General features: G+C 44.4%; 1 protein-coding gene across 7 annotated transcripts in view; it reads left to right on the forward strand.

The window, feature by feature from the left end:
• The window catches only part of STS (steroid sulfatase), a 485,388-nt gene that overhangs the window by 384,143 nt on the left and 74,626 nt on the right, over nt 1–26,619 (forward strand). For 6 of the 7 annotated variants that reach the window (XR_012127519.1, XR_012127520.1, XR_012127521.1 and 3 more), the window contains one exon: nt 3,512–3,610. Coding sequence is in view for 4 of the 7 variants with exons in the window: in XM_073227935.1 (XP_073084036.1) it covers nt 3,512–3,610 (99 nt within the window). In the remaining 3 variants the exon portion in view is untranslated. Of the gene's footprint in view, nt 1–3,511; nt 3,611–24,842; nt 24,863–26,619 lie in introns of those variants that run through there. The other variant, XM_073227937.1, reaches the window with a different exon arrangement.

The following is a 26,619-nucleotide window of genomic DNA, read 5'->3' on the forward strand; positions in this document are numbered from 1 at the left end:
TTGGAGTCTGAGTCTCTGCTGGGAGCCATGGAGCACTTTTGAATATTGAGCAACCAGTCCTGATAAGTGGTTGATCAATTCAACTATTGGGAATGATAGTCATCAAGGCAGACAGACTGTTCATGATTCTCTCTCACACTGAACTACACTTAGGAGCACATTTATGTCAAAAATCCTACCCCTGACCTCTGCATGTGTAAGTCCATCCTGCAAGGGAGCTGTGTGTCTATGTGCACATGTGAATATATGCGCACACGCATCACAACCTGATGGTCATATTTTCTTACTGATGCAGAGCTCTGGGTAAACAGTTGAATCAACATGGAAGACTCTTTTATAAAATTCTAAAGAATGGCATTAATGAAAGTTACAGATAATTACCCTTTTCCAGACTTTGGATTTTAGCTTTGGTTCTGGGTAACAAATATGCTTTCCCTTCGCTTTATACATATATCTGGTTTCTGTGCTTCTGTAAAAATGCCAGCTGAGTATATATTTTTTTCCTCCTTCTGTGGAAAATTTTTGTAGAGCTACAAAGGAAGTACAGAAAATAAAATATAAGCTACCGTATGGAATAAAATTCATAAAAATCCCTGCCCTAGTATTTCTCCAGGCAACCTCAGCTGCAAGTTTCTGCAGAGGGCTAAGTTTATCTCTGATGATTCAGTGGTACCAGCCACCCTCCAATTTCATCCTGCAGATGTAGGATAGTTTACTTTTCAAGGAGGTCATAAAACACACCACTTAGAAAGCACTTAGCTACACTGTACTACGCAAAGAATAACATGTTACAAAGCAGAGAAGCCTGTCTTAAGGAGCCTGATGTTTAAAGCACCACAGTGCGATGATTTATTCTCAGAAATCTACCTGGGGGAATACAATGGTTTAGGTAAGAACAATCTCAAGCTACAATACTCCAAACTTTCCCAAATTGGGTGGGGGGAGGGAGGGAGCCGGGAGTGAATTCTGCTCTCTTGTCACTTTGTATCTGATACTAGAACTAAATGGGCTACTTGCTATTTATGTTGCAACTCAACAGCCAATTATCAGCATTTAGTTCTTACTAAATATGTTTGCACATATATTAATCAGTTATGCCTCAGTGAAGTATTGCACCGTTATTTTTGTAATTTACTAGTAAACAGCAGATGTAAGCATCATTTGGAGTAAGAGCTGCCCCAAAGGTTTCTGCATGTTGGCACCACTGATCCTTGGCGCTGCACAGCACCTGCTCGTGGGTCTTTCTGTGCACTGTGGGGTGCGGGGCAGGGTCCCTGGGCTCTATCTACCTTTCCTATGCCGGTGACCCAGCAGCCACGCCTGCCTGTGATAACCAGAAATGTCTCCAGACCTTGTCAGTCTTCCATTGGGAACAAAATGACCCCTGGGAAGAATGACGATTTCTCAGTTTGCTGATGTTTAAATGAGCATGTGAAACCATTGCAGGTGATAAAAACTTGCAGCCAAGTTTGAGAATCAGCAGTCTCTGCCTTAGCGGCTCCGAGTCTGGACCACAAACCCCTACGAGCAGCTGTGTTCCCTGCAGCTTGTAGGAAATGCAGGCTCAGACCTACAGCACCAGAATCTTCATTTTACCGAGTCCCCAGGGGACGCCTATGAGGTCAGCTTTTAGAAGCGCTGCAGTCCCTTCTCTGAGAAGTGTTCCTAAGTCCCAGGTCCTTCCTGCGGAAGGGGCGGCCTTGGCCAGTGGGGGCAGCACGAAGCTGGTGCAGGCCGGGCTGGGGGGGCTGGGGAGGATACCTGGCCCGGGGGCATGGAGTGCTGCAGAGCTGTGTGGCTCTGGCTAGAGCAGATGGAATTTCCTCTAGAGAGTTTAGGTTGCCTCCAGGAGTCGAGATGATGTCAGTTCTGGTTGGAAGGGGACATGCATAGGCTTCGGGGCTAAGCTGAGTGAAGGAGATGGCCGTGGGGATGGAGGGGCCCCGCCGCTGGAGCCCGGGGGATTGTCCTCTGACTTGCCTTCCTTCCTAGCCTGCTTGGCAGGTTATGTCCCTTCCCTCCAGCTTGCAGGAAACAGTGAACCGGCAATTCTTGTTAGTTTGAGAGGGTTTTTCTGGCAGCCAGTTTAGATGCAACAAAAAAAAATGAGAATCTGTATTACTTTAATAGATTTGAGGGGTGGAGATGTACAAGAACATCTGTGCGCCATGCCATTAAGTTTCCAGTGAACGTTGCATCGTCACACATTGTCTATTGGCTAAACTCTTCCGAAGGGCCATTTGGTGGAGATGTTGAAAGATCTTTAAAATACTGTTTTTAAAGACACATATTTGGAAAAATCCAAAAAAAGGAAAAGGAGGATGAAAAATGACTTGTGTTAGTAGGTAAATGAGTAAAAACACCAGTGTTGTGTAGACGGATAGCAGTATCACATAGCCACTAAAATGGTACTCCCTAAGTTTGTACAGCATTGGAAATGTTTATGCTGATTAAATGACAAACACAAAAGCGGGACTGTATTCACGCAAGAGCGAATGCAGCCATGACAAGGGTGGAGACAGAATGAATCGCAGATAACGTGTGTCGAACTAACACAAGATCGTGCAGTTTTAGATTTTCATTTTCGTAAAGGGAGATACCAGATGAACATGTGCTTGTGTTTCTGTTTTCTCTGCATACGTTGGAAAATCCAGGAGACTGTAGAATTAGATATCTTCTCTTAATTACTTTTCAATACACCATAAAGAATAATAGAAAGAGGTGATTCAAGTACACCTAAGTGCAAGAAATATGAAATAATTGCTTTGTCCATGGAGGTAGAAGTGTTTGGGGGCCATTTCTGAGCTTTTGCTTACTTATGTTTTTAATGAGCAGAAGTGTGCATGTCACTAAGTCGGCTGTTGCTGCGTTCATTATACCCGTCGTGTGACTTTCTGGACTCCGTAAACTCTCTAAACCTTTATTTCCGTATCCAAGAAACGGGGACGGCTATAATAGTACAGGCATGGAGGTTTTGTTAAAATTAAAGGGGCCATTTTCACAAAAAGCTTGGTGCAGCCTCTGGCAAATCACGATCAAGTCATGGATATCGGTGGTTGCTGCTGGTCTTCATTTTAAGTCAGCAGCAAATCCATATATGGAAAGATGGTTATATTGGTCCAACGCCTTATATTTTGCCAAGTTTTCAATTTCAGTATCTTATCATAATATATAATCCTTACTGTGTACTCTTTGTTAGTATGTTAAATGTCAGTGCATAGGTAATAAACTTAAATTTATAAACATGATTTAATGGAAACAATGGAAGTATCCATTGATATTTTCATGTTTAAAATTCTGGCTTGATGAGATACATGCAGACAAAAGTATTTGTTAAGAAGGCTTAATTGAAAAGTGTATACATATCCACTTTTCATTTGACTAATTTTTTTCTCTATGAATTTTTTTTATGGTTATTGCATTTAGATCGCCTAACCTATTGAAATTAATTACTGACTCCAGCAATCCCATTCCTCCATAACTTTTGGGTGCTATTTTTTTTTTCCTCCAGAAATGTGTTACGGGGAAGATAAAGCCAGCACCCTGCTGTCCAGTATCTCGGCACATTTTGGTCTCTGGTCAACCAGGAATTTACAATCTGCATTTAGCAGTAAGTACATAAGCTTGGTCGAAATCTATTTGAATATTCTCAATATATTCTCGATAAAGTTAGTGAGAAATTATACTTCTTTCTTTAAAGATTTGCATGAAAGCAAAGCATCTGTAAAAACTGATTCTGTTAGATAGGAGTGTTGACTAGCCTTAGTATTGGGCGGCACCCGAGTTTCTCATCGAAGTGAGAAATGCAATGCTCAGCTGGCTGAAATTTGACTTAGCAGCACCCAGTAGAAATGCCATCACGTGTATCATTGAACATCTTTTGTGTGATTTCGAGGCGGCAGTTCCCATCAAGTCGGTCTCATTTTAGGGGGTCTTGCCAATGACGCCCTATCTAGTTTGTTCCAGACCATCTTTTCAAGGGTGTTTGTATAGTGGGCAGTTTGGAAAGATAGAGAATAGCGTAGTTTCCTCCAGCGCAAAGGACACGAATGTCAGCTGCCCATTATAAAAGATTCTGGTTGTTTTCCTTAGAGATTCCAGGATTCTGTCCTGTGACAATCCACAGTGCACATACGCACCGTTGGAGCATGTCTGCTTCATCCTGGGGTGTGGGGACAAAGGGGAACTAGTGAGAATCTGGTGAGGTGCATGTTCCATGCCAGGTCAGCAATAATTATCTGTCCATCTCAGACCCAGGGTCTCATGTCTTCTTCCAACATGCATGAAATTGGTGGGCTAGCTTGTTGACTTGCAAGTAGGGAGAAGTCTCAGCTCCTGCTGTACGTGGGTTTCACATGCTTAGATACAGAGTATGAGAGGCTTATACAGCACATAGACACTTAACGAGTAAACAGACTTGGAATTTAAAAGTGCCACCCTGTCCCAATCGTGTCTGTGTTCTCTTCGCAAGAACTTTCAAATCCAGTCAATCTGTGGAGTTTCATACTAGTTGCATTTTTAGTTCCGATCATCCATGATCAGTTGCTTATTTCCCTGCAAAAAAGTTTGCAATTGCGTATATAAATATGGGTGTGGGTGTATGTGTTATATATATATATATCTTGTACATTTGCTATTTTGCAAAGGATACGGATTTCTTGTCTTCTGAATACTACTTAAAACAGTGGTTCTCAATCTTGGCTGTCCATAAGCCTGGAGTTGACTGACTTTTAAAAAATCTCAATGCCTCTCTAGATCATCTGCATCTCAATCTTTTATTAAATCACCTACATGCAAGTTTGAATGTGTAGCCAAACTTGAGAACCACTGGACTAAATTTGCAACATTGGACGTCCTTTCCATGCCTCAGTTCAGTGCTTCTCAAAGTTCAGGACGCGGACCCATCACCCAGAGCTCCCATTTTGTCGGTGGGGAGTGGGAGTCATGTGCATCGACAGCAGGCTCACTGTTGAAGCCATTGCCCCCTGCCCGAAGGGCAGAATGTTGAGAAGCCACATCACAGCGGTCTTCCTGCCAAAAAGAACAAAAGGTACACAATAAGAAACAGAACGTGACCCCAGCACCAGGGTTTTCGGCTGCTGAGACGTAGAACAGACTCTTGCACTGACCTTTTTTTGAGAACAGTAGTGACATAAAGACTGAAGTCTAAGAAAAAGAAAAATGTGGCCCAGCCAGGGAATCAGCACGCCGTCACTCTCTCTGAAATGTACATTTGCATCCCCTGACTCAGTCTGCTGCAGAATAAAGCCCACACAACTGGAAAGTTTTAACCGATGAGTCCCCCTTGCCTCCCCTTGGCATTGACGGAGCTGAAGGGGGCCAGCCCTCCAGGAAAATGCTTGCTGCCTTCTTCTTTGGACCATCTCGTCACTTCCCTTGTGTCCCTTCAGTACATCATCCGGAGGGACAGACAGGTCAGATGAGCAGTACTGTGCCTCTCTAACCACGTGGGTCCTTACGAAAGGTCTTAGGGTGGTTTGAAAGCAGAATAATTGACACAGAGGTGCTCAAAAGTGCTTCCTCTGTAGATTTTAGCCTAAACATGAGATGAGTTCCCAAAGCAGTGAAAACGTGGAGCACAGATGTGTGGTGGCTCCACTCCTGCACACACACACACACACGCTCACACATGCTCCTGTTCGCATCTGTTTCCCTGGCTGGCTGGAGGTGAGCATCGGCATTCTCTTGTCAGGGGGCCGTGCCTGCAATGAGGTGCATCCCCAGGGCTCGTTACTCAGATGGCCTAGTTCTTTGCTCAGAGCCAGTAGGGCACGAGCAATGTGAAGTGAGGATGAGATCGCATCTCTCCTGCACACCAGGAAGGTCATGCAATCTGAGGGCAATGGAGGGAACAGTCAATAGTTCACCGAAAAAAAAGACCCAAAATACAGGGCATAGAGATGGAAGCACAATTAGAGCCTGGGGTGGGCATGCACTGAAGCACGGGATATAAATAAAGAGATGTGTATGCATGCATCCCCAGGGGTGTGGGGGAGCTGAAGCTCATCCTAGCGGCAGAGGCTATGCTGCTCCATAGATTGACATGCTGTACGATGCGCAGGGGTGACGGTACGTTCAGAAGGCCTAGCATTACATAAATCTGTGAACCACAGATGGAAAACACATGCACCCCACGAGAATGGAAATAACCGGGGAGCTGGTGACCTGGTGTGGCAGGAGTTTATGGCACAGGTCAATGTCCAGGGAGGAAATAGAGAAATGTTTTTCAAACAAAAAAAAAGAACACAAGAAATCTGCACCACAAATAATGAGCAATGGAAGGCTGCTTCCTGTGGCTAGTAGGGCAGAAGACAGCCTGCCTCACTGAAAATCGGACAAAAGAAATTTAAATGAATTGATATTACTTGAATATATACATGTATATACACATGTATACACAGATATGATTGTATGTGTATGTAAATGTATGTAGGGATATATGGTTATGTATGTATGTATGTATGCAAGCATAGATACACATTTACATATATGTATGCACATGTGTTTGTATACACAAGTACATATGCATGCCAGGTGTTTTTACATGTGCAACCTTTGAATTTTCACAACACCCAGTGAAATACCCCCTTTATAGGCCAAAGGCAACAAAGACTCGGAGAGTTTAGAGAAGTTATAAGGTGTCACCTAACCAGTAAGTGACGGAGCCGGAAATCAATCCCAAAGTTGTTTGAATACTTGCAGTAAATAGGTTTAGCCACATGTATCCCTCACTTGATCAGACCAGGCTGGGTTGCATGCAGACTGTGGGTGGCTGTCTTCCAGCAGTTGATGTGCACAGGGAGCTACGGTTAGAATGAGAGCATACAGAGGCCACCAGTCTCCTGTACTCACATCGAATGGGCAGCGCCGGCCTCCCAGAGAATGTGTGGGTTGTCTGGAACTGGGTTTGTGGCGAGGACCGTGCGCCGGGGGCAGCTGAGGCAGGGAGGGGTGGACACAGGGTCACACGGGCACAGAGCCCTCCCGCCCTGGCCTGTGGTGTGAGTGCCGTGCCCCCTGCCCGCCTTGTCCTCCAGGCCACAGCTGTGGTCAGAGCAAGGCGGCTGACTCTGCAGCGCGGTGCGGCTTGAGGGGCCGTCCAGAGGGAGGCAGGGCCTATGCGCGGGGCCGGCTGGAGCCTGTACGGTGTTCGGACGCTGTTGCATGGTCAGTCCGCAGTGAGCGAGCCACAGACCGCCCTGGGCCACCGTCTTGTCTGCTCCTCGGACTCACAGAAGATCCCCACTGCTAGTGGGCCGCTCCCCCTTGGTCTTTTTATCAGATGGTCACACTGGGCTGCCCTGGAAAGTGGTATCTAATTCCCTTAGTGCCCCTTAGTGTTTCCAGAGAAAACGTCCAGGCCCACAGCCCGAAGTGAGGTACTGCAGCTGATCAGAAGAATCCTCAGGGGCTTGAAACTGCAGAAATAATCGGGTCCCAAGCTGGGCTGTGCGCCAAATGGTTTGACTCCAACCGACCTCTGACCCAAGCCCTTTTGAGTGTTGTCCTGGGAAGGCTGTGTTGTGCTGGCGCGGGGACAGCGCGGGTATGATCGTACTGCGCCAGCCGGTACATTTGGCTAGGCCAGGGCTCAGGAAGTAAATATTAAAGAAGGAGCAGAGAAATGTCTGCACATGAAATTGGCCAGATGCTCTCGGACTGTTCTTCCATGCGCTGCCTCTCTGCACCCTTGCTACGGAAAGTGCGAGTAACAAGGACATTCTTTTTTGTTTGCAATAATCTCTGGTCCCCACATGACTTGAATAATAAATGCCAATAGCAGTGCCTGGAAAATAGTGGTGCCTCCGTGGTGAGGGCAACTGCTGACCCAGTTAGGACCAGAGCTAGTGGGGGTGAGTGGGGGCTACGAACTACAGAAATGACATGCATTTCTCAGGGGTCTGTAGGCCGGAAGTCTACGGTCAAGACAGTGGCTGATTCAGCGTGTGGTGGGCACCCACTTCCGTAGACAGCTGTCCTCTCACCGAGGCCGCACTGGCAGGAAGGGCAGTGGAGCCGTGTGAGGTTCCCTGTAAGGCACTAATCCGTTCCAAGGGCTCTCTCCTCATCACGGAATCACCTGCAAAGGGCCCCACCTGCAAATACCATCACAAGGGGAAAAGCTTCGACATGGAGCTTTGGGGACTCACAAACGTTTGGTCTATAGCCTCCTGTAAGGCTGAGGTGGCTTCTTGGCACCGCCTGGTAAGAGGATATGATGTTGCAGAAGTCAGGGCCAGAGAGGAAGTGCAGTAGGAAGCTGCTCCTTCGGTCCCTGCAGACAATGAGCCAGAGCAGGGAGACAGAGTCAGTATAGTGGTCAGAAACTAGGCTTTCCTCACGGCTGTTTCAGGATGGACCTCCGTAAGCATGGAGATGGTATGACAATGCCCTGGAATGCGCAGCCTGTGTCCTGGGCTCTGTGGGGGACAGGACAAGGCTCTCCGAGAAAGGCAGGCAGTTCTTGCAGGGGCTCACGATCCTGCATGATGTGGGGAGGCTGGAGAGAATTTGTCTGAGGGGTGTGTCGAGAGGTGGGGGGTGAGGCTGTGGCTCCCCTGAGCTTTCCTGTGACACGTGGGGTTCTACAATGTTGCATATACTTCAGTGAGGTGATGCGGAGGTGCTGAGGAGGCTTGGGGTCAACAGAGGCTGGGGAGAGGACGGGAAGGCTGTTGTGCGCAGACCCAGAGATCAGGGGCTCCAGGTTTCTACCCTGCAGGCAACATGCACAGATGGCACCAAATGCAGGCACCCGACTGCACAGGTCCCTGGGGAGCAGAGAAGAGTGAGGACTCAGGGCCCCCCACGGATCTAAGTCTCCCTCCCCACCAGCACCGCGAGGGCATGTTTGTTGGCCTGCCGGACACAGGGATGTCATGTTGGTGTGAAGCCCGGGGCAGTGGAAATCCGAAGGACTGAGAGTCTACCCAGGAGACCAAGCCATGCAAGAGATGAAACAGAAAGAAACCATTGTAATCCGAATGGATGGGTGGGAAGCTCTGATCGTCTCCCACCCTTAACAAGGTTTTCGAGAAAGATCAGATCTACTTTCCAAACAGTAAAGAAGACACACATTTCTTTGCACGTCTGAGTAGAGAGTGAGCACATTTTCAGGTGGCGAAGAGCAAAATAGGACGCGGGTGCCTAACCTCAGTGTCAGAGATGATGCACATCATGCAACATATGAATCAACAAATGGCTTTTTCAATAAAACCCACAAAATGAAGTTGGTCATTTCCCGTGAGCTGTTGAGTCATTCGCTGTGGTTCCGGGAGAAGAATGGTGACCCTCCAGAGGCCAACAGGAAGAATTCCTCTGGGCTGAGAAGCAAGTTATACGGCTTCCTTGGCTGTGTTTGCCCGAGCACCTGTGTCTAAAGCTGACGCTGGGCAAGGCGGCCCTCACACAGTCTTCAGCAGAGAAACACCGCAGTGCTAAATCAGTGTCAGAGTGAACGTCCAGGGTTGCATTATTAAAAACATATTTTTGCTGGAGTTCTAACAAAATGAAATGTCTTGCTCCTATTGGTCTTAGGAGAGATCTGGCTAGGCGAAGACATCACAGTCACAGAACTTGGGAAACACAATCATTCCTGCACGTCACTGCGGTTTGCACACAGATCTGTCTCCTAGGGTGTCGTTTAAAAATGCGTACTTTGTGTACAAAAATCATCTTTTTGCAAGACTTCTGCAAGTATTTAGCTTAAACATAGGGTAATTTGGGAGCTGTTTTTCATTTCCCTAATGGTTTAATTGCTAAGGGAACCTGTGCCATCCTCCCCATCATAGTTACAAACAAGAGCCTTTCTTTTCCCAGATCTGTGCTGGGGAAAGATTCCATTTGAAGCACCTCGCATTTATAGGGGAATTTATAAAGGTCATGTGCAATTTTAAGTTTTAATAATTTTAGATGAACACTGGATTGATGCAAATGCCTTACTATGATTGTTCATTCATCAAAACCCAATTCTTTGGAGGAACTCAGGGTCAAGTTCAGAAACTCAATTTACGAAATTGCTCTGCATCACCCAGACAACATTTTCAGTAAGTCAGAAACTCGTAAATCTGAAACTTGGGAATTTCAAAAGAATGAGTAAGGTGTGGCCTCTTAATGGAACACGCTTCCATGTGTAGAATGAGATTGTTTCAATCATATGCACACCTGAGCTCATTAAAGCAAAAGGTAACCCAACAAATATCACAGACAGAACAATCTGCCTCTGTAATATTGGGGGAATTTTTTGAAGGATTAGGTCCAAAAGGCATGTGACAGGTTTTTTTGATGTGAAGAGAGTTAAGATGCATTCACTATAAAGTTTTGAGTATTCAAATTTATGTGGTCAGTCCATATTGACATAATCAATAAATTATTGATACACATTGGTATATAATATAATTGATATAAACCAACAAGTTATCACAATAAATGATTGAAGAAATGAATAAATGGGGGAGAGAAGCAGATCTCCTGTGCAGGAAAATTCTGCATAATTAATGTAGATATTATGCCCTCGTTCCAGAAATAACTCCCACTTCTTGGGTGTGGCTTCCTTCCCAAGCGGACAGTATGGAAAGGGGCAGAAAAGAATGACTTTGCAGAGGAGAGACATGTCAGGCGTGACCTCAGCCAGGCTATCAAGGTCATCGCCAATTGCGATAAGTCATGTGGCGCCTGCATCTTTGATGTGCCGTGTTCAAAATGTCGCTTACCTCAGTGGCTTCCTCTCTAAAACCTATGCCTCTTGCCTGATCATGAGAGAAACATCAGGCAAACCCATTTTATAAGACATTCTCTCAAATACCTACCTGCCTGGTACCTCTCCAAACTGTCAACGATGTGAAACGCAGGGATGAAAAAAACTCTTCACAGCCAAAGAGACATGACTCGGTGATCCCGTGTGGTGTCTGGATGGGGCACTAGGGAAATCTGAATAAAGTATGGACTTTGGTTTATAATCATGTATCTATATCAGGTTATCAATTCTGACACATGTACTAGACTGGTTCAAGATGTTAAAAATAGGGGAAATGGAGCGTGGGCTGCATGGGAACTCTCTTACAATCTGCCATTTTTCTGTGAAATCCTAAACTACTCTAACATAAAAAGCTTGCAGATATTTAAAGTTGTGTGTTGTCGAAATGATTTCAAAAACAAATAAGACGTTTCCTGCCGGCAGCAGCTCACATGGAAGCCACCATGGCATCGTGGTCTCTCCGTGTCTCTCTCCCAGAGTAGCTTGCACCCTCCTGCTGCGTCTCCTATGTCCACACCCAGCGCTTTTATTTAGGCAGCTGTTGTGTTGTGAGCCCTGTATCGTGGGGAGGCCCTGCCCCCTCTACCCCTAGGACTCCACTGCAGTGTGTCTGTCGTAAACGTCCTTCTTGAGTTTCTCTAGCATTTTATCAGTCCGTCTGTTTCTGTACTTGATGTTTGCTGCCTTAAATCACACCCTGTGCCTACATGAATCTGTCTCCTGTCAGTTTTGTAAGGATTGAGAGAGTCACAGTAATGCTCACCTTTCCTATTTCCACATAATGTGTAAAGGGCAGCCCAGAGTGGGCAGTCTAAAACTATTTGTTAAGTGAATGTGCACAGTTAAATGAGGATCATAAGACAGTTACAAAAAGGAAGGGCAGTTCTGAGCCCTCAGACGTTATTTATTCTTTGCGTTTCCGGGTTATACTTGCAGAGCTCCGTCAGAGAAACATAACTAACTGTCAATTCATTCTTAAAGATTTCCAAGGAAGGCAGTTCTACAAAATTCTGCAGAACTCCATTTCAGAACACAAGAACTGAAGTGTATCCAAAGAAACGTCTCTTCTTCCCTAGAGCATTCTTGAGGCGTTCAATTCATGTGCCCCTCCATGGAGCAACAGGACATGTAACTGGGAAACCTAAACATCCGTTCCTGGGCACCCCTGAGCCTGGGGGCCTCCCAGAAATAGCTTGGGGCCACCTTGAGAGAGGCTGGTTTCTAGCAGCTGTGCTGGTGGGAAACTGTCACAATCAGGGCATTAAACATAAAGTTAGTTTTGCTGTCATGAACAATCGCTGTCTGTAGCACATTTATCACGTTGTAGCCTGAGTCTTGGCATCCAGAGCACATTTAGTAAGATGTCTTTTTGGACTTTCAGTAATTTCTATTTTTATTTCTGTGTAATATTCAATGCATGTGAATATGTGAGCCTGCATATGTGTTGAAACACAGTGATCAAATGGATGCATGGGCACCTCCTACGCAACCTGGAGAGCCATCACTGCTCTTCTGTGCTACTGCACCTACCTGAGTGATGTCCCATACACCATCCCCCACCTGCTCTTCCCCCCTCTGGAAGTCACACTCACTCTAAATTCCGTGTCTATCATTTGCTTAATTTTCTTTAATAGTTTTGTCAGGCTGCATAAGTAAAATCTAAACTACCTCTTGGTGTCTGTTCTATGTATTGCCCATTTTTAAATGCCATACTAAATTGTGTTTCTTTCTGACTGAAAGGATCTCTTTATAGACTTCAGATACTCACCCACTATAAGTTACTTGAGTTGAAATATCCTCTTTAGGTTGGTGGGCCCACCCCCCTTTTTTAAGGTGTCTTTGATCAATGGAAGTTCCTAGTTTTAACAGGGTTGAACTTACGAATCATTTTATTTATATAAGTTGGTGCTTTTCATGCCTTGAAAGAAATGTTTTCCTTCCCAGGGGAATTTTTTCTTATAAAAGTTTCTTATAGATTTCTCTTTTACTTCTGTGTCGTTGATCTATTAGTAGTGAATTTTGTTTAAGGCCAAAGTTGGGGTTCTTTATTTTTTTGTATTGATCACTCATTATTCCATCATGTCAATCAGTGAGTCCATCCCTTAGAGAAAGAACCTCAGTGCGACCTCTGCATCATATCAAGTTGCCACACAAGGGCTGGCACGTTCCTGGATCAGTTCGTTCATTCTGTTCCAATGATGAATTTGTCCATAATTTGGACCAACAATTTTAACTGAGCATAGAATGCACTTAATGTTTCCTTAATGTGTTTTTCCATATACTTCTTACAAGAATATTTTAACTTTATTACTCAATATCATATATTTCATGTTAAACCATGATTACATTTTTTACACTTGTTTCTGGTAGGCTCAAGTGCAATATAATTTTTATGTGCATCTTGTGATAGACCCAGTTGCTCAATTTCCATGTTTGTTCGATAACTGGTCTGTGGATTAGTTGGGGTTTTCCATGTAGCAATGATTTCATCTATAAAAGATGGTAGTTTTCTTTTCGACGCTTGTCCTTTTAGTTTATGCATGCATTTTATTTTTTATTACATAGGATATATCCTTCAGTGCAGAATAGGCTAGAAATAGCCCTTGTCTTGCGATTACTATGAATTACAGATTTGTAGTAGTTTCTTAGGTAAATGTGCTTACTTGTATCCTTATTTCACTGAGGGTCTAAATCATGATTAAGTGTGGACTTACATGTTTAATGAATTTGCTTTAAGGAGATTTTGACTATGTTTCCTTACAAAATGCCCCATTTGTAGCATCTTACCAATAATAGGATGGATGTATAACATTGTGAATTCATTCCAGCCCTGATAAAGACTAACAACTAGCCTGTTAGTAAGAAGGTATGATCAAATAGAAACACAATTAGGCAGTAAATCCTCACAAAGTATGATGGACTTCATGCTTTACCAGGGTATACTATTGATAATCAGATACCGAATTATGAGACACAGTGCTTCCACATTACAGGTCATAATTCTGAAATGTAATGGTTGTTCGTAATAGGATTAAGACCACACTGTGGATAACAATTTATCTAATATCTTGAATGGCATTGATAAATACCAGTGGCTGGAATCACAAAATTTCAAAATGAGGGGTTTTTTTTCCTATAAATTTGCAAAAATGCAATGTCAATGCAATGCTCATACAAATAACGTAGCTTTCCTGAGAGGTTCCTGTTGCCAAAAGTTAGGGAGTGCCCTAGGAAGCTGCTCCAGTGGGTCATCCTGACACTGCACGGACCAGAACAGTGTCCCTGGACCAAATCCCTGGTTTTCTCTGAGGAGCCTGGGATGTGTGAGCTTGACTTTCTAGCCTGGGGACCAGATGTAATCTCTGGTTGAGCCTGCTGGATGCTTTCTAGTTTACTTGAGAAATGCTAGTCTGAATTTATTCTCTAGCATTTATAGTCCTGCTGCAATTGGTTTTGGTGGCCACTATGAAACAGATACAATCATCTCCGTGTGACTTTCAGAAAAGAACACACACAAATTGAGATCGGATGGGCAAGCATCCCTTCCCAGCATGCTCCCTGTTTCATAGTGATGGATTCTATTTAAGATGAATGGCACAAACACCTTTGGCACTGGAGGGTGAGAATGTGATCTCCAGACGGGTTTTTAGGAATCACGTTCTGCAGTCCCCTGGAATGAAATGGTCGGCCTGTCTGTCGTCTGGGTACCCATTCAAGTAATATAATCACTGGATATGTTACTATGTCTCCTTCATTCAACTCAAAAGTAGCCAACTCTTCTCCAGGATGACATTGAGAGCTTTGAAGGAGGAGCCGTTGGTGCAGTGTCTTTCTCTCTGCTAAATTAGCGATGGGAACTCTCTTGAATTTAACAGTAAATTGTTTATTTCCAAGAATTGAGTGCCTATTCTTTCCAGTTTGTGTCATCTTGTCAAGAATGGGAATTTAGTATTCAGACAGAAGGAAGACACCCAGTCATCTCATGCCTTTTTGCATAAAGATGTCATAATAATGTATATTCCAGGGGAAAGGTTCATGAGACAGAGAAATGTCCGTTTTTTTTGTGCAAAAAGAACCAAGTCCCAACCGTACCCAAGGCCCTTGTTTAATAGTAAAATGATGTATTCAAGGGGAGAATTGAGTGGAAACAGAACTCTCTTACAGGTTTGCTGAGGTTCTGGCTTGGAGATCTCCAGAAGAACGTGGTGGCACTGGGTCCTGTGCATTCTGCTTTACCTCCTGTGGTTGCACATGAAACTTCACAGTCAGTGACCTTGGGCATGCTCCTCTCCTCACGCCTCATTTGCAAGGCCTTTCTTCATAAAATATTGTGGCTTCCTAAATCCGTGTCCCGGAGTTCCTACAGTAAGAATAACAGAAGCCATGCATGGAGACCCAGTCCCATCCGTCGTGGTCTAGGAGTTTATTCTAGAGTAAAGTAGGGTTAGGGGTGACAGCATCCCAGGTGGAAAATTTCCCCCAAACGCTTTCCCCAGAAGAAACAGAAAAAGACAGAAACTATCTTAGGTTTGCATCCTAAGACCTTTAACCATGAGGAAGGGGGACTTTCTTTAACTGGTGCCAGGCCTCTTCCTTGGCCACCATCCCAAGCTTTGGGACTGCTTATACATGTACAGTGTGCTACTCAGCAAAGCCCCATTTCCTCAGGCTGGCCAGCAGGCACAGACGTTTCTTTGATCCTGCAGGTTAATAAGAAATGGTGGTAGAAATTCACATAAATGACACAGATCTGAGAGGGACAGAGAGAGACCGACCGTGTGTCCCCTTTCTTTGCCCACTTGCCAGGAGCGCAGGGCCAAGAGTTGGGTGTGATTATAGATTCCTTAGCTTCGTGTTTAATAGACATGTATTATCCATATTTTAAGTTCTTGGCATCAGCCTGCCTAGTACTTTGTGCTTCGGGATTTCCTTTATCCAAATCATTTATTATTGAGCAACCTCTAATATTTGTATTATCAAATATTTAAGAGTAAAATGAGATCGCTTCCTCCCCCACCTTTTTTTTTTTTCAACTTAATCTAAACTTTAAACATTCACGAGTTCCAGAGCAGACCTTCACAAACGTTTACTGTAAGGGGCTAGACAGAAATATTTTCAGCTTCCGAGGCCATATGTGGTCTGTGTTGTGGCTCCTGGGCTCAGCTGTCTTAGAGCAGAATTCACCGCAGGCAATGCTTAACCCCACAGGCGAGCTGTGTTCACTGAAATGTCACAAAGAGACCCCGAAATTTGAATTTCATATCATTTTTACATGCCGTGATACATCATTCTTCTTTAAATTTTTTTTTCTCCAATGATTGAGAAATGCAAAACCCATTCTGAGCTTGCAGGCTGCCTTAAAGCTAGTGGTGGGCTGGGAGCCACAGGTGCCTGGCCCCTTCTAAACTTGAAGAGGGGTGCTCACAGCTCCACAGCCTGCAGTGAAAATTTTGCAGGCATCTGGACACATCAGAGGGACATCTCGATGTTGTCCCACATATTTAGATTGATGGGGTATTTTTGCTTGCTTGAGGTGGAGCGCATGACTGAGTACTCAGGGTCAGGTCTGGGGAACATGAATCTCTTATGAAAGCACACAGGCAAAACCCATGATAAGTGAGTCTGAGTCACTCAACTCGTGTTCAGAAACACCAAAGGGCAGCTTGGCAATTAATTAGGGTAAAGATTTTTCTTATAAAATGAGGAGATCATTCAGGTTAGCTTAATGAGGGGCCCATAGTGCCTTTTCTTTTTTCTTTTTCCCAGGTATAAGCTTTGTCACAAATACATCGCTCTTGCATATTTTTCTGGGAATTCTTCAACAGTCTTGGGATAAAAGCTGAATTCCACCAGACCCCAAATGATAAAGTAAGCCACTTAACATTTACTCTGCCATCGCCAGAAATCTGCTTCCTTCCCCCCATACTTCCCAGATATCACCAAGGCCTCCTGAATGACAAACTTCAACAGAATCTTCTCTGTTCTCATCAGATAGGAGGGACTGGTACAGACAGGCTCATGATTGAAGAGATAAGGTAATGGAATATAGTCATCCTGAATCCTGATTGGAAAGGCTGGTATAACTTTTCAAATAATTGCCTCTGATCAGTCCATGCACTATTTAAAGGTTGCACATGAGTCCCATTTTATCTGCTTAACGAACAGACATTGGTTATGCACGGTACGCCAGATATTGTGCCTGGCCCCACAGAAACAAATATTTCTCCTGTGCTCTCACACATACATAGTTTGTATGGAATATACTCTCATCATTTATTTGGATTTCCTTTTTTTTTAAAGCATTGGGTTGGCTACTAAGCCCTGTCTTCCCCTTATACTAATGTCATTGAAATGAATGGCAGCCCAGATCTGCCACGTTCATATGCCACAGTGAACATTTGGGTTTAAATGTCAAGGCTTTTGAACCTCTCCCCAACTATATGTTCAACACGGCTTTAGCAAAATGCATCTGGAAGTTATATTTTGCTATACATTCCAAATTATACATTCCAAATTGCAAAATAGGTTAACTGTACACTCTTTCAATTCACTTACCACTTAAAGTGTGACTGTAAGATGAAATAAATGAAAGCTGGTTATTTCAATATGCGTTTTTCAATGCGACTGTAACTCTGGCATTTAGACCCAGGTAACAGACAATTAAATACCAAAACATCGTGACTGCTGCATGCATTTAAACTTTAAAATTAACCCATGGAAGATAGCTTCGCATAATGATTCCATCATCTGTAACTGACAGTAACCCAACTCCATAAATATTGATGAACTTCCCAAATGTGGTGTCACCACGGTTGAGTCTTACTAGGTTCCATTTGCGTGTCTCATATTGAAATTCTTCTGTGAAACTTGGGGAAGTTTCATTATTAAGGTGCCCAAAACAGGTCACATGCAATAATGTAGGTGATAAGAAAGAGCAGATTTGCAAATAGAATTCTCATATATATATATATTTAGCTCAGTTTCTCTCCCAAGGGTGCTTGAGAAGTCAGGCTTTTGACGCATCCCACAGATGTAGCCTGAGACCATTATTTCCTGTGAGGACACAGCAATCAGAAAGAACTTTTGGTTATATTAAAATGGCCATCTTACTGATCACATACATCAGAATGAGACCCAGTCCCAGGGAAGCGGATCCTAGCGGATGATATGTCCACCAATTTTAGGAGCCTGCCACAGAGAGACCATTACTGGCATGGCTGTGAGTCAGAGTAAGTGGCGTTATTTTCCTAGGCTGCAAAGTTCTGTGAAGGAGGTAACACTCCTGTCACTTTATGTGAAAGCCCAGGTGTTGGGGCTGGGAAGGATTTTGTTGTGACGGTTTGTGTACGTGGGAGGAACATGCTGGACATTGCGGTTCACGTGTAGATCTGTTCTGAAGCTATCCCTCCAGCGTTGCTGAGAGGTCACTTTCATTCTTGTTGTTTCTCTGGAGGAAAGTGTTCATTGGGTGGGGGCTTTAGGTCTGCAGATATTCAACAATTCCCATGGATCGCCATTTTCGAGGAAGAGTTACTTGGGGAGAGGGGCGATGTAACAGAATTATTTTTTTACTTTGACAAAAGGCTTGGAATTTTTAATATTGTTCCCAGGTGGACCTCCCATTGGCACCTGTGGATGTATACAGATGTGCTGTGGACTTACAGCCCTAAAACAATGAGCTTCAGACCCCCTTTAAGCCTTAAAGGTATTGTGGGTGTCACACAGACTTGAGTATAAACTGAACATTACAATGTAAGGCAGAGGAAGCCAACCCAATGGACACACACGGGTCAGTCAGTGGTCAACGTGGGGCCCTGCTCCCAACCCAGACGTGCAGTGGAAAGAGGCCACCGAGGGCCTGGGTAGAATTTACCCACTGAAAGATGTTGCAGAAGAAATGCAAGACAGCCTAAGCTGTAGGAGGAAGAATGAGATACCTGACGGCCTGCAGCAGCAGCAAGCCGGGGCCCGGCTCTGAGAACGTCCAGGTTGGGAGGACAGTGTTAGGCTGTGCAAGCTCCCGTCACCATTCTGAACAAAGTCATGGGTGGGTTCCTGGGCTGGGAGATTTGCCAGACAGGAACCCCTGCTGAGATCTGCATGTGCGGCTCCAACTGTACTTCGGGACATTGGCGTCGGGTGTCCAGAGGCTGGTGATGGTCAACCCGCATTCACACCATCCCCAGGGGTCAGTCCAGTGGGCACCCTCTGACCCCAGCTAGAAGCAGAGCAGAAACAGTGGGCAGTGACTCATCCAGTGACCCCCTCAACCAAGGACGGTTGGAATTGGTATGAAATGTCCCAGCCTCTTAGCCACACTGTTGGGTAACTGTCTTGTCTGAAAGTTTCAGCCCCGGGTAGGTTCACTATGGATTCAGTGCGACTGAGAAATGACAGCAAAATGTTCTTGGAGTAAAAGGGTTTATACCCGGCTTTATTCTCTCAGCAGGAGGTTGAGCACTGGAATCATATCTGCATCTGACAGTCTGCAGTCCACAACCCTCCTCCATCTCTGCCTCCACTGGGAGCACCCGGCAGAGCTCTTTGTATAGGGACTCCGTCAATAACAGCTCATTGCCTACGGGTGTGGGAGCAGTAGCCTAGCAGTAGGCCAATTCCATCATCAAGTACTTTAGGGCCAGGGGAGGATCCTGGCCATACAAACTCCCAATTTTCCCCACAGTAACTCTAAGACATGTTCTGCATAGGGGTACGCACTGGTGAACACACCCTTTATTGGCTTTTCTCTCTTCTCTGTCTCCCCTCTTCAAGTCCTCGTTGGGAAAAACCACCTCCCAGTTAAGCGAAGCCCATCCTAAGCCTTACTCAGCCAAGAAGGACTGCTTTGGGGGAGTCAAAAGTAAGGAAGTGCTTGAGATGGAGAAGGAGGACCCCCTGGATCCACTGAACCAGTGAACACGTCCACCAAGTGTTAACACTACCATCTGGGAACTTTCTGATTAACCTCCAGCTGTCAAGCGCATCTGACTTGAGTCCCAGGTTGTGATTAAGCTGGTGGTGCTCCCCAATAAGGAGAGTTATTCCACTCTGGCCCTGAATTTTATGAGTTTTGATTCAAGCCTCTGCATTATCCTTTCTTTCTCTGTCTCACATGCACACACACGCATACACATACACATGTGCACACATGCACGCGCACACACACACACACTCTACTGCTTTGCTCCATTGAGCAGCAGCAGTGGTATCTAGCTTCAGTTTCTGGGGTATCTGTTGTTGAACGTGTAGACTGAACACTTCTGGTTGAAGTATTTAGCGTATCATGTTCTGATTCTGTGGACCAAGCAAGGGAAGATCAATACTTTTTTTTTATCTGTGTTTCAAAGACACTACTTTGGATCATGGTCCTTAAAAGTTGACTGTGCTTATTTACTACACCAAGAAAACACTCCAAATCCTCTTTGAATTGACCTTGAATTTAGCTATTGGCAGAATTATGTTCACAACAGCTGTGGGCATCTATGGATCAGCCTGCTGGGTTGAGGGAAGGATGATTCTCGTCTTCTGACCCTGAACTCCTTAAGGGTAGACAGCTAAAGTTTAGGATTCCCCTTGGGTCTTAAGGTAAGGTTCTTGGGAAAATGAGATTTAAAAATATAAAACTGGTCAAGAGCAACAGTAATGGCAGAAAAACAAAGATGTGGACACAGAGAATAAAGGAAAATGTGCCTCCCACACTCCACTCCATGAAGAGGGTAGCGGGAGACTGTTCTGAATATGATGTGACCCCAGGAGGAGATTGGGGAAAACCTTTTCCTGTGTGTAGGTAATTAGGGAACACCTTCCATGCAGCAGTCAGAGCTATCCGGAAAGAGATGGCACACACAAAGTGAGTCCCCGTGCTTCAAGTCTGGATTTTAGCATCAGACTGATCTTTCCCTAATTAAAAAGAAGAATTTGCGTTATTGTGGAGAAAACAGAAGTTCCTGTGGCCAGGATCCTCACCTGCCCCTAAATTACTTGATCATGGAATTGGCCTTCTGCTAGGCTACTGCTTCTATACCCTAGTCAATGAGCCATTATTGACGGAGTCACTATATAAAGAGCTCCACCCAGCACTCTGGTGGAGGCGGAGATGGAGGTGGATTGCAGGCCGGCATACCGCTCAGTGTAGACATGATTCTAGTGCTCGACCTACCACCAGGAGAATAAAGCCATGTATAAACCCTTTTACCGCAAGAACATTTCTTTGTCATTCTTCGATCTCATCGAATCCGTAGTGAACCTGCCTGGGGCTGAAACCTTCCGGCAAGACAATTATATTTCAATTGCCTCTTTTCTTCCAATTGTAACTTGCGAAGCCCCTAGTACACCGGAGTTAGTTAGCCAATGGGTAGAGAGATCTTGAATGAAAGAATACAATGTGTGTGTCTTCTACTTGGTAGCTTTTTGCTAACCCTTGATGACTCCACTGTACACACACTTTCTCTTAGTTGGCCCTAGTGATGTAACTTTTTCTAACAATAACAAGATAAAGGCAACAGGAAAACACTACAGATGGTAGACATGCTTTTGTGCTTTGAGATGGGGAAGTATTTAAGGAGGCATTGCCGCATAGAGAGATACACGTGAAGATCACAATATCTGGAAAGTGATGGGTTTATTTTGACAGCTCCAGGACTGCCTTATCGCCGTGTTTCTATGATCACCAGCTCTCACCCAAACCAATGCAGTACGGGGTAACACACAGGATGTCCCATGCAAGGTCTCTCGAAGACCTGAAACTGAACTTTCACGAAAGAAAGTAGAATTCAAGATGATGACTGTAAGGGCTTTACGAGAGAGAATGATTGACATGTGGCTACCCACGGCTGTTAGGGAAAGAACTCTGATAACGATACACTGAAAAATGTAGATGTTTAAACTCAAGCACTTACATATGCTGTCGTCACAAACATGTAACTGGTACAATACTTCATTTGTACGTTTCCTTCAATATTTCATCAAGAAGTCTCCATATTTCCAATTTTCTAAAACTGGCAGGAGGTCTTTTATTTCCATAGATATTGGAATAGGATACAAGGACCTTTCTGGTAAACTTTGCTAACAACTCCAATGACACCGTCTGTTGCTGTTGGCGTTTGAAGCTGGCTGCAACGATATTCCAAACAGGGTCTTCTCATAAATATGCAGTATTCGAGTATGGCATGTCTGAATTGAGAGTCCTCCTAGTAATTTTAACTGCTGTCTAGGGACAGTCCCATGACCCAGACTCCCAAACATAAAGTGATAAACTTTAGAGAACTTCATAAGCTTTCAAGTCTATCTTAAAAAAAAAATAGCAGACTTAAAACTGGTCATATCTATTATTGATCATTCTTAGGATGCTGTGAGATCACCCAATTCCCAAGCTGTCAGATAGGATTGTAAAAATAGTTTCTCTTGGTGATTATTCTTCCATCCCAAAGCCTTCTTATAACAATCAATTTTATATAAAAGAAATGGTGACTTATGTGATTTTTAACACGGAGTATTGGATCTCTTTTATTGGATTGTTTCGATGACCAAGAACCCTTGGCTAATGCTTAATGACTTTTGCTGTCAGGACATTCTTTTTCATCTCTAACGTAGCCTTCCTCTGGTGGCACTTAAATCCGTGTATGAAAATTAAGAGGAGCTGACCACCTTTCTCTCCATAATAAGCTTTCACTGGGTTAATGACATTACTGCGTCATGCTTCTGAGGAAATTTTTGGCCTCATTTCTGCGTTCTTATGCCTCGTGCATGTTAGCCTCAATTCCATTGTGTTACAAAAGCATTTTATTTGCCTCGTTTCTGCTTTCCTATTCCTCATGAATGTTAGCCTCGATTCCACTGTGGTGTGAAAGCAGGGTGAAGTTGGCTGTAAGCATCTCACTCTAGGGTTTCCTCCCCCTTGTCTGGAAATGGCCCCAGGGAGCAGTTGGCCCCAGTGGCCGTGCCCACACTGCGGGAGTGTTGTTCTGTCCCCAGTAGTAGGACTGACTCAAGGTCACATGCAAAAGTCAGGTTGGACCCTCTCCAGATGTACAGAGAGCCTGATATTTGGGATTGAGGTTCAGAGGCTGGGACTTCTGGAGGCTGATTCTGCTGTGCTCCTGGCTGATCTCAGAAGGTGTGTGATCTTCAGCTCAAGACACAGACTTGTTTCTGGGCTTCCTGGTTGATGTTGCCTTTGTCCTTTTCGAGTTATTTTATTGAGAAATGTAATAATCCAAATCAATTCTCATTTAAGTCTTGAGGTTGCAGACCTCCATGTCTGCTTCTTGAAATCAAAAGTATCCTAGCACACGTTTCAGTGACCCACCTTTCAAAGAAACAGACCAATTTTGCCCAGGGTTCTGAAGGAGGGATTAGGTGAGGACCCCACGTACCGTGTATGGCATCTATGTAATTCTGGATTAGAGGGTGGGACTCTTCATGCCCCTTGCTGTGGTATTAACACGGGAGGTGATATGCATGACTGTATTTCAGTCACTTTTTTGCACACCCGTCCGTCTTCCGTTTCCGGTGGGGTGTATGCAGTTCTGTTCTGCAGTGCGGTTCACTGGGATAGGGCCGCCGCACGTTTCTGGCATGGGTTTATGGAATGAAACCTTTAACAAGGGAAAGTAAATGAGGCCCTTTCTAGGGCCATGCAAGGGGTCCTGTGCTTTACAAAGAAAGGAGAATTCCAGGCGCTCCGACTGAAACCCTATAATCAAAAGGACAAACACACCAGAGCATCCTTTAGGACGGACACTGAGAGGGGAGGCCTACCGGGTATCGAGACCCTGCAAGAAGAAAGCAAGTGTGCTGGGTGCATTTAGGCATCGTCACTCTAGTACCAAGAAGAAAAGCGCAAATGTGACAAGGAAATAGACTCCCTCTGGACGTGTTTGTATGGCACCAGGAGAGGAAAAGGTTTGGTTAAGAATAATCATGAGAGGGCGGACAGGATGGGGTGTCCCGATCCCGTTCTCTCACTTCTTACCTCTCAGCCTGCTTTATTATTTGTTAACATGGCGTGCTTTGTGCTTACTCATCTGTTCTTTGTTTTATGTGGGAAAAAGGAAGGAAAGAAGGAAGGGAAAACGGGTGGTCCTGGAGCTTTGTCGTCTCCCAGGCTTTTGCAAGGAGGGCGTGAGATTCGTGTCACAGATGAGTCGTCGAACTGAGGGTGCGGCTTCTCGGTGCGTGTAATTTCTCACAGCCCTTCAGCAGTGGCACTGGAAAGAGGTTGTTCTCCTCCAGGGAGATGAAAAACTGTCCAGCTGGGGAGGAGCAAGCAAAAAACTCCTTCAGTGCTTGGGTCCCACCCACCCAATCCCCCAGGAAAAAAACATAAAAAAAATAGTTCACCTTCATTGCAAAGATCTAGACGAACTGGATGGGTCCCTCTAGCCTCAGACATTCCCCACCTGCTTTGGGGTTTCTGATAGTCCCTGAACTTTTATTTGGGAAGGTTTAGGTAGGAATTTTCTTTCACCATTGGACATAATAACCTTAAATATAAAAAGGTCTCCAAGAGGTAACACCTGCATGCAGATACCGTAATTAAGTAGTAATCAGATTCGCCACAAATAATAAAAATCTATCAGAACATTCATGGCTTTGAGTCCAAGTAGGAAATAAAGATGGAGAGAAGGCCAGCTTCTGGGGCTGGGGAGGGGGGGCTTCCTCTGAGGCGGGGGAGGCTGCAGAGGGTCCAGAAGTCTCAGAGTGAATCTGCAGGTGCGGACCACTCAGGGACAAACGGGATGGTACAGTTACAGAGAAGAACCATGAAGCAGGGATGTTGTGTTAGATCAACGTGCATCGTATCTCCACCTCATGTAATTGGTGAAGATGTTTATTTTTCAAACTACCGAGTGCTGTTGGGAACTTTTTCCCCAAACCATGGTTAATTGGTCTATTTACTCAAACAGAATGTTTAGGACTTGACTTTCAGCGCATTAAGTTTTTGCTAATAAAGATACAACTCAGACAGAAGCTAGTGTTGGCAGACAATGGTGGACTTGGGGATACAAAGACGACAGACATTTCAAACATGAAATTATTCAACTGAGCCATATTTTCTATGCAGGCTAAGTGTGTTCACTGTCAAGAAAACAGAAACGGATACATGAACAGAAATATCTTAAAAACAGAAAAAGATGATGGATGTTAGCCCAACCTGTTGTAATCATTTCGCAACACCTGTCATGCCAACCATCACGCTGTGCACCTCGAACTTCTACAGTGATGTGTGTCGATTATTTCTCAATAAAACTGACAACTTTTCTACAAAATTTTGTTCCTGCATTTTAGAAAGCTAAGGATGACCTAGGCAGACAAAAGAGTGAAAAGTGGAGGAGAGAAATGACCAGGAACACAGAGATGGACGGAGAGAAGGGAGGGATGCAGGACAAGACAGGTGCCTGAAGGAGGGCACACACGCAACAGTGAGAGGCAGGCCCACGAGCCACAGTCTCACCCGCAGGCAGGAAGACGTCCAAATGCAGGGAGGGAGCAGCCATAGACAACAAGAGCTGGGGCAGGAAGCTTCCAGAGGCACAGGCGGCACTGTGCCCACCTGGGGGTGGTGGGAACTTTGGGGGGAGGCAGAGTCGCAGAGAGGTAAAGGGTGGGTCAGCTGTGAGTCAATGGACAGAAGTCCAAGTCCTCGCTGAGCCACTCTGGGGGACTGAGAGAACTCCTTAGGCTTTAAGGACACTGAAGAGAGCTTAAGTCTTCTCGTTGATTAAAAAAAACTTTTTTTTTTACATTTATAAAATGTTTTTATTTATGATATTTTAAATAGAACATCTATCCAATGTTTGTTTAAAAGGCATCTATTTACAGGCTGTTGTGGATGAAATGATAATGTAAAGCCCTCAGTTGGATGGCAGACATCCTAGCCCAGGAGACAGAAGCTCGGATGCCTGCAGGTAGGGTTCTAAAGAGGGAAGCTTTGGGGACCCAGAAGGGAAATGCTCCTTTGAGAGGGAAGCTGTTGTCAGCTCCAGCCATTAGCCCCTCAGCAGGAGAGCAGGCATCGCCAGATTTCCAGACGATTTCCAAGAAAAGCCGTAAAACATTCTGATGGTTATTTTTGTATTTAAATGCTTACAAATGATTCAATTTTAACAAACACTGTGCAGGGCAAATGAGCACAGCTAGAGGCTGTAAACGTCTACCTGACCACCAGCCGAGGACGTCTGTATTAAAAACTATATTATCTTATGATCATTCTTGTCCTACCAGCCCACTCTAGTGATGAACAGAATTATGGTGATTTTCTTCTTTTTTTTTGATGCAAGTCACTGTCCTCAGTGCTACAAAAATTATAGAAGAAATGTAATATAGACCATCGTAGGGTGTTTAATCTAGAAAATAAGTTAATAGGTGCAAATAAGTACAATTAAATGCTCTACAAGAGACAAATATTTTTAAATGGCTATGAGAAAAGGAATGTCCTCTTCATTTCAAACACAGCTATGCTATGTTTTCCAAATAATGTCATTTCCCTGCTGGTCCCATCTGAAATGGACTTCAGACTGAGTTAGGTAACACTGCTAGGGAGCTTGACAGACGTCATTATTTATCCATGCCATTAGACTCATCATTACTTTACATAGGATCAGACAGCTAACCTAATGGTGCAGGTTGAAGTCTTAAAAACTGCTTTAAATATTTCACATTTTCCTCAAGGTTGATGAACTTAACACCAGATATGCAAATTAATAGTTGTCAGCCCTTTGAACAAAGAAACAAAGCTATTATGTCCAAGGAAGCTTTTGCAAGGAGGGAATAAAGGAAAGATTCTACATGTTCATCAGTAGGGCAATTGTTAGAAGACTTCTATACAATCGGGTGCTGGT

This window comes from Manis javanica, chromosome X (assembly GCF_040802235.1).
Source record: "Manis javanica isolate MJ-LG chromosome X, MJ_LKY, whole genome shotgun sequence".
Lineage (NCBI taxonomy): Eukaryota > Metazoa > Chordata > Mammalia > Pholidota > Manidae > Manis > Manis javanica.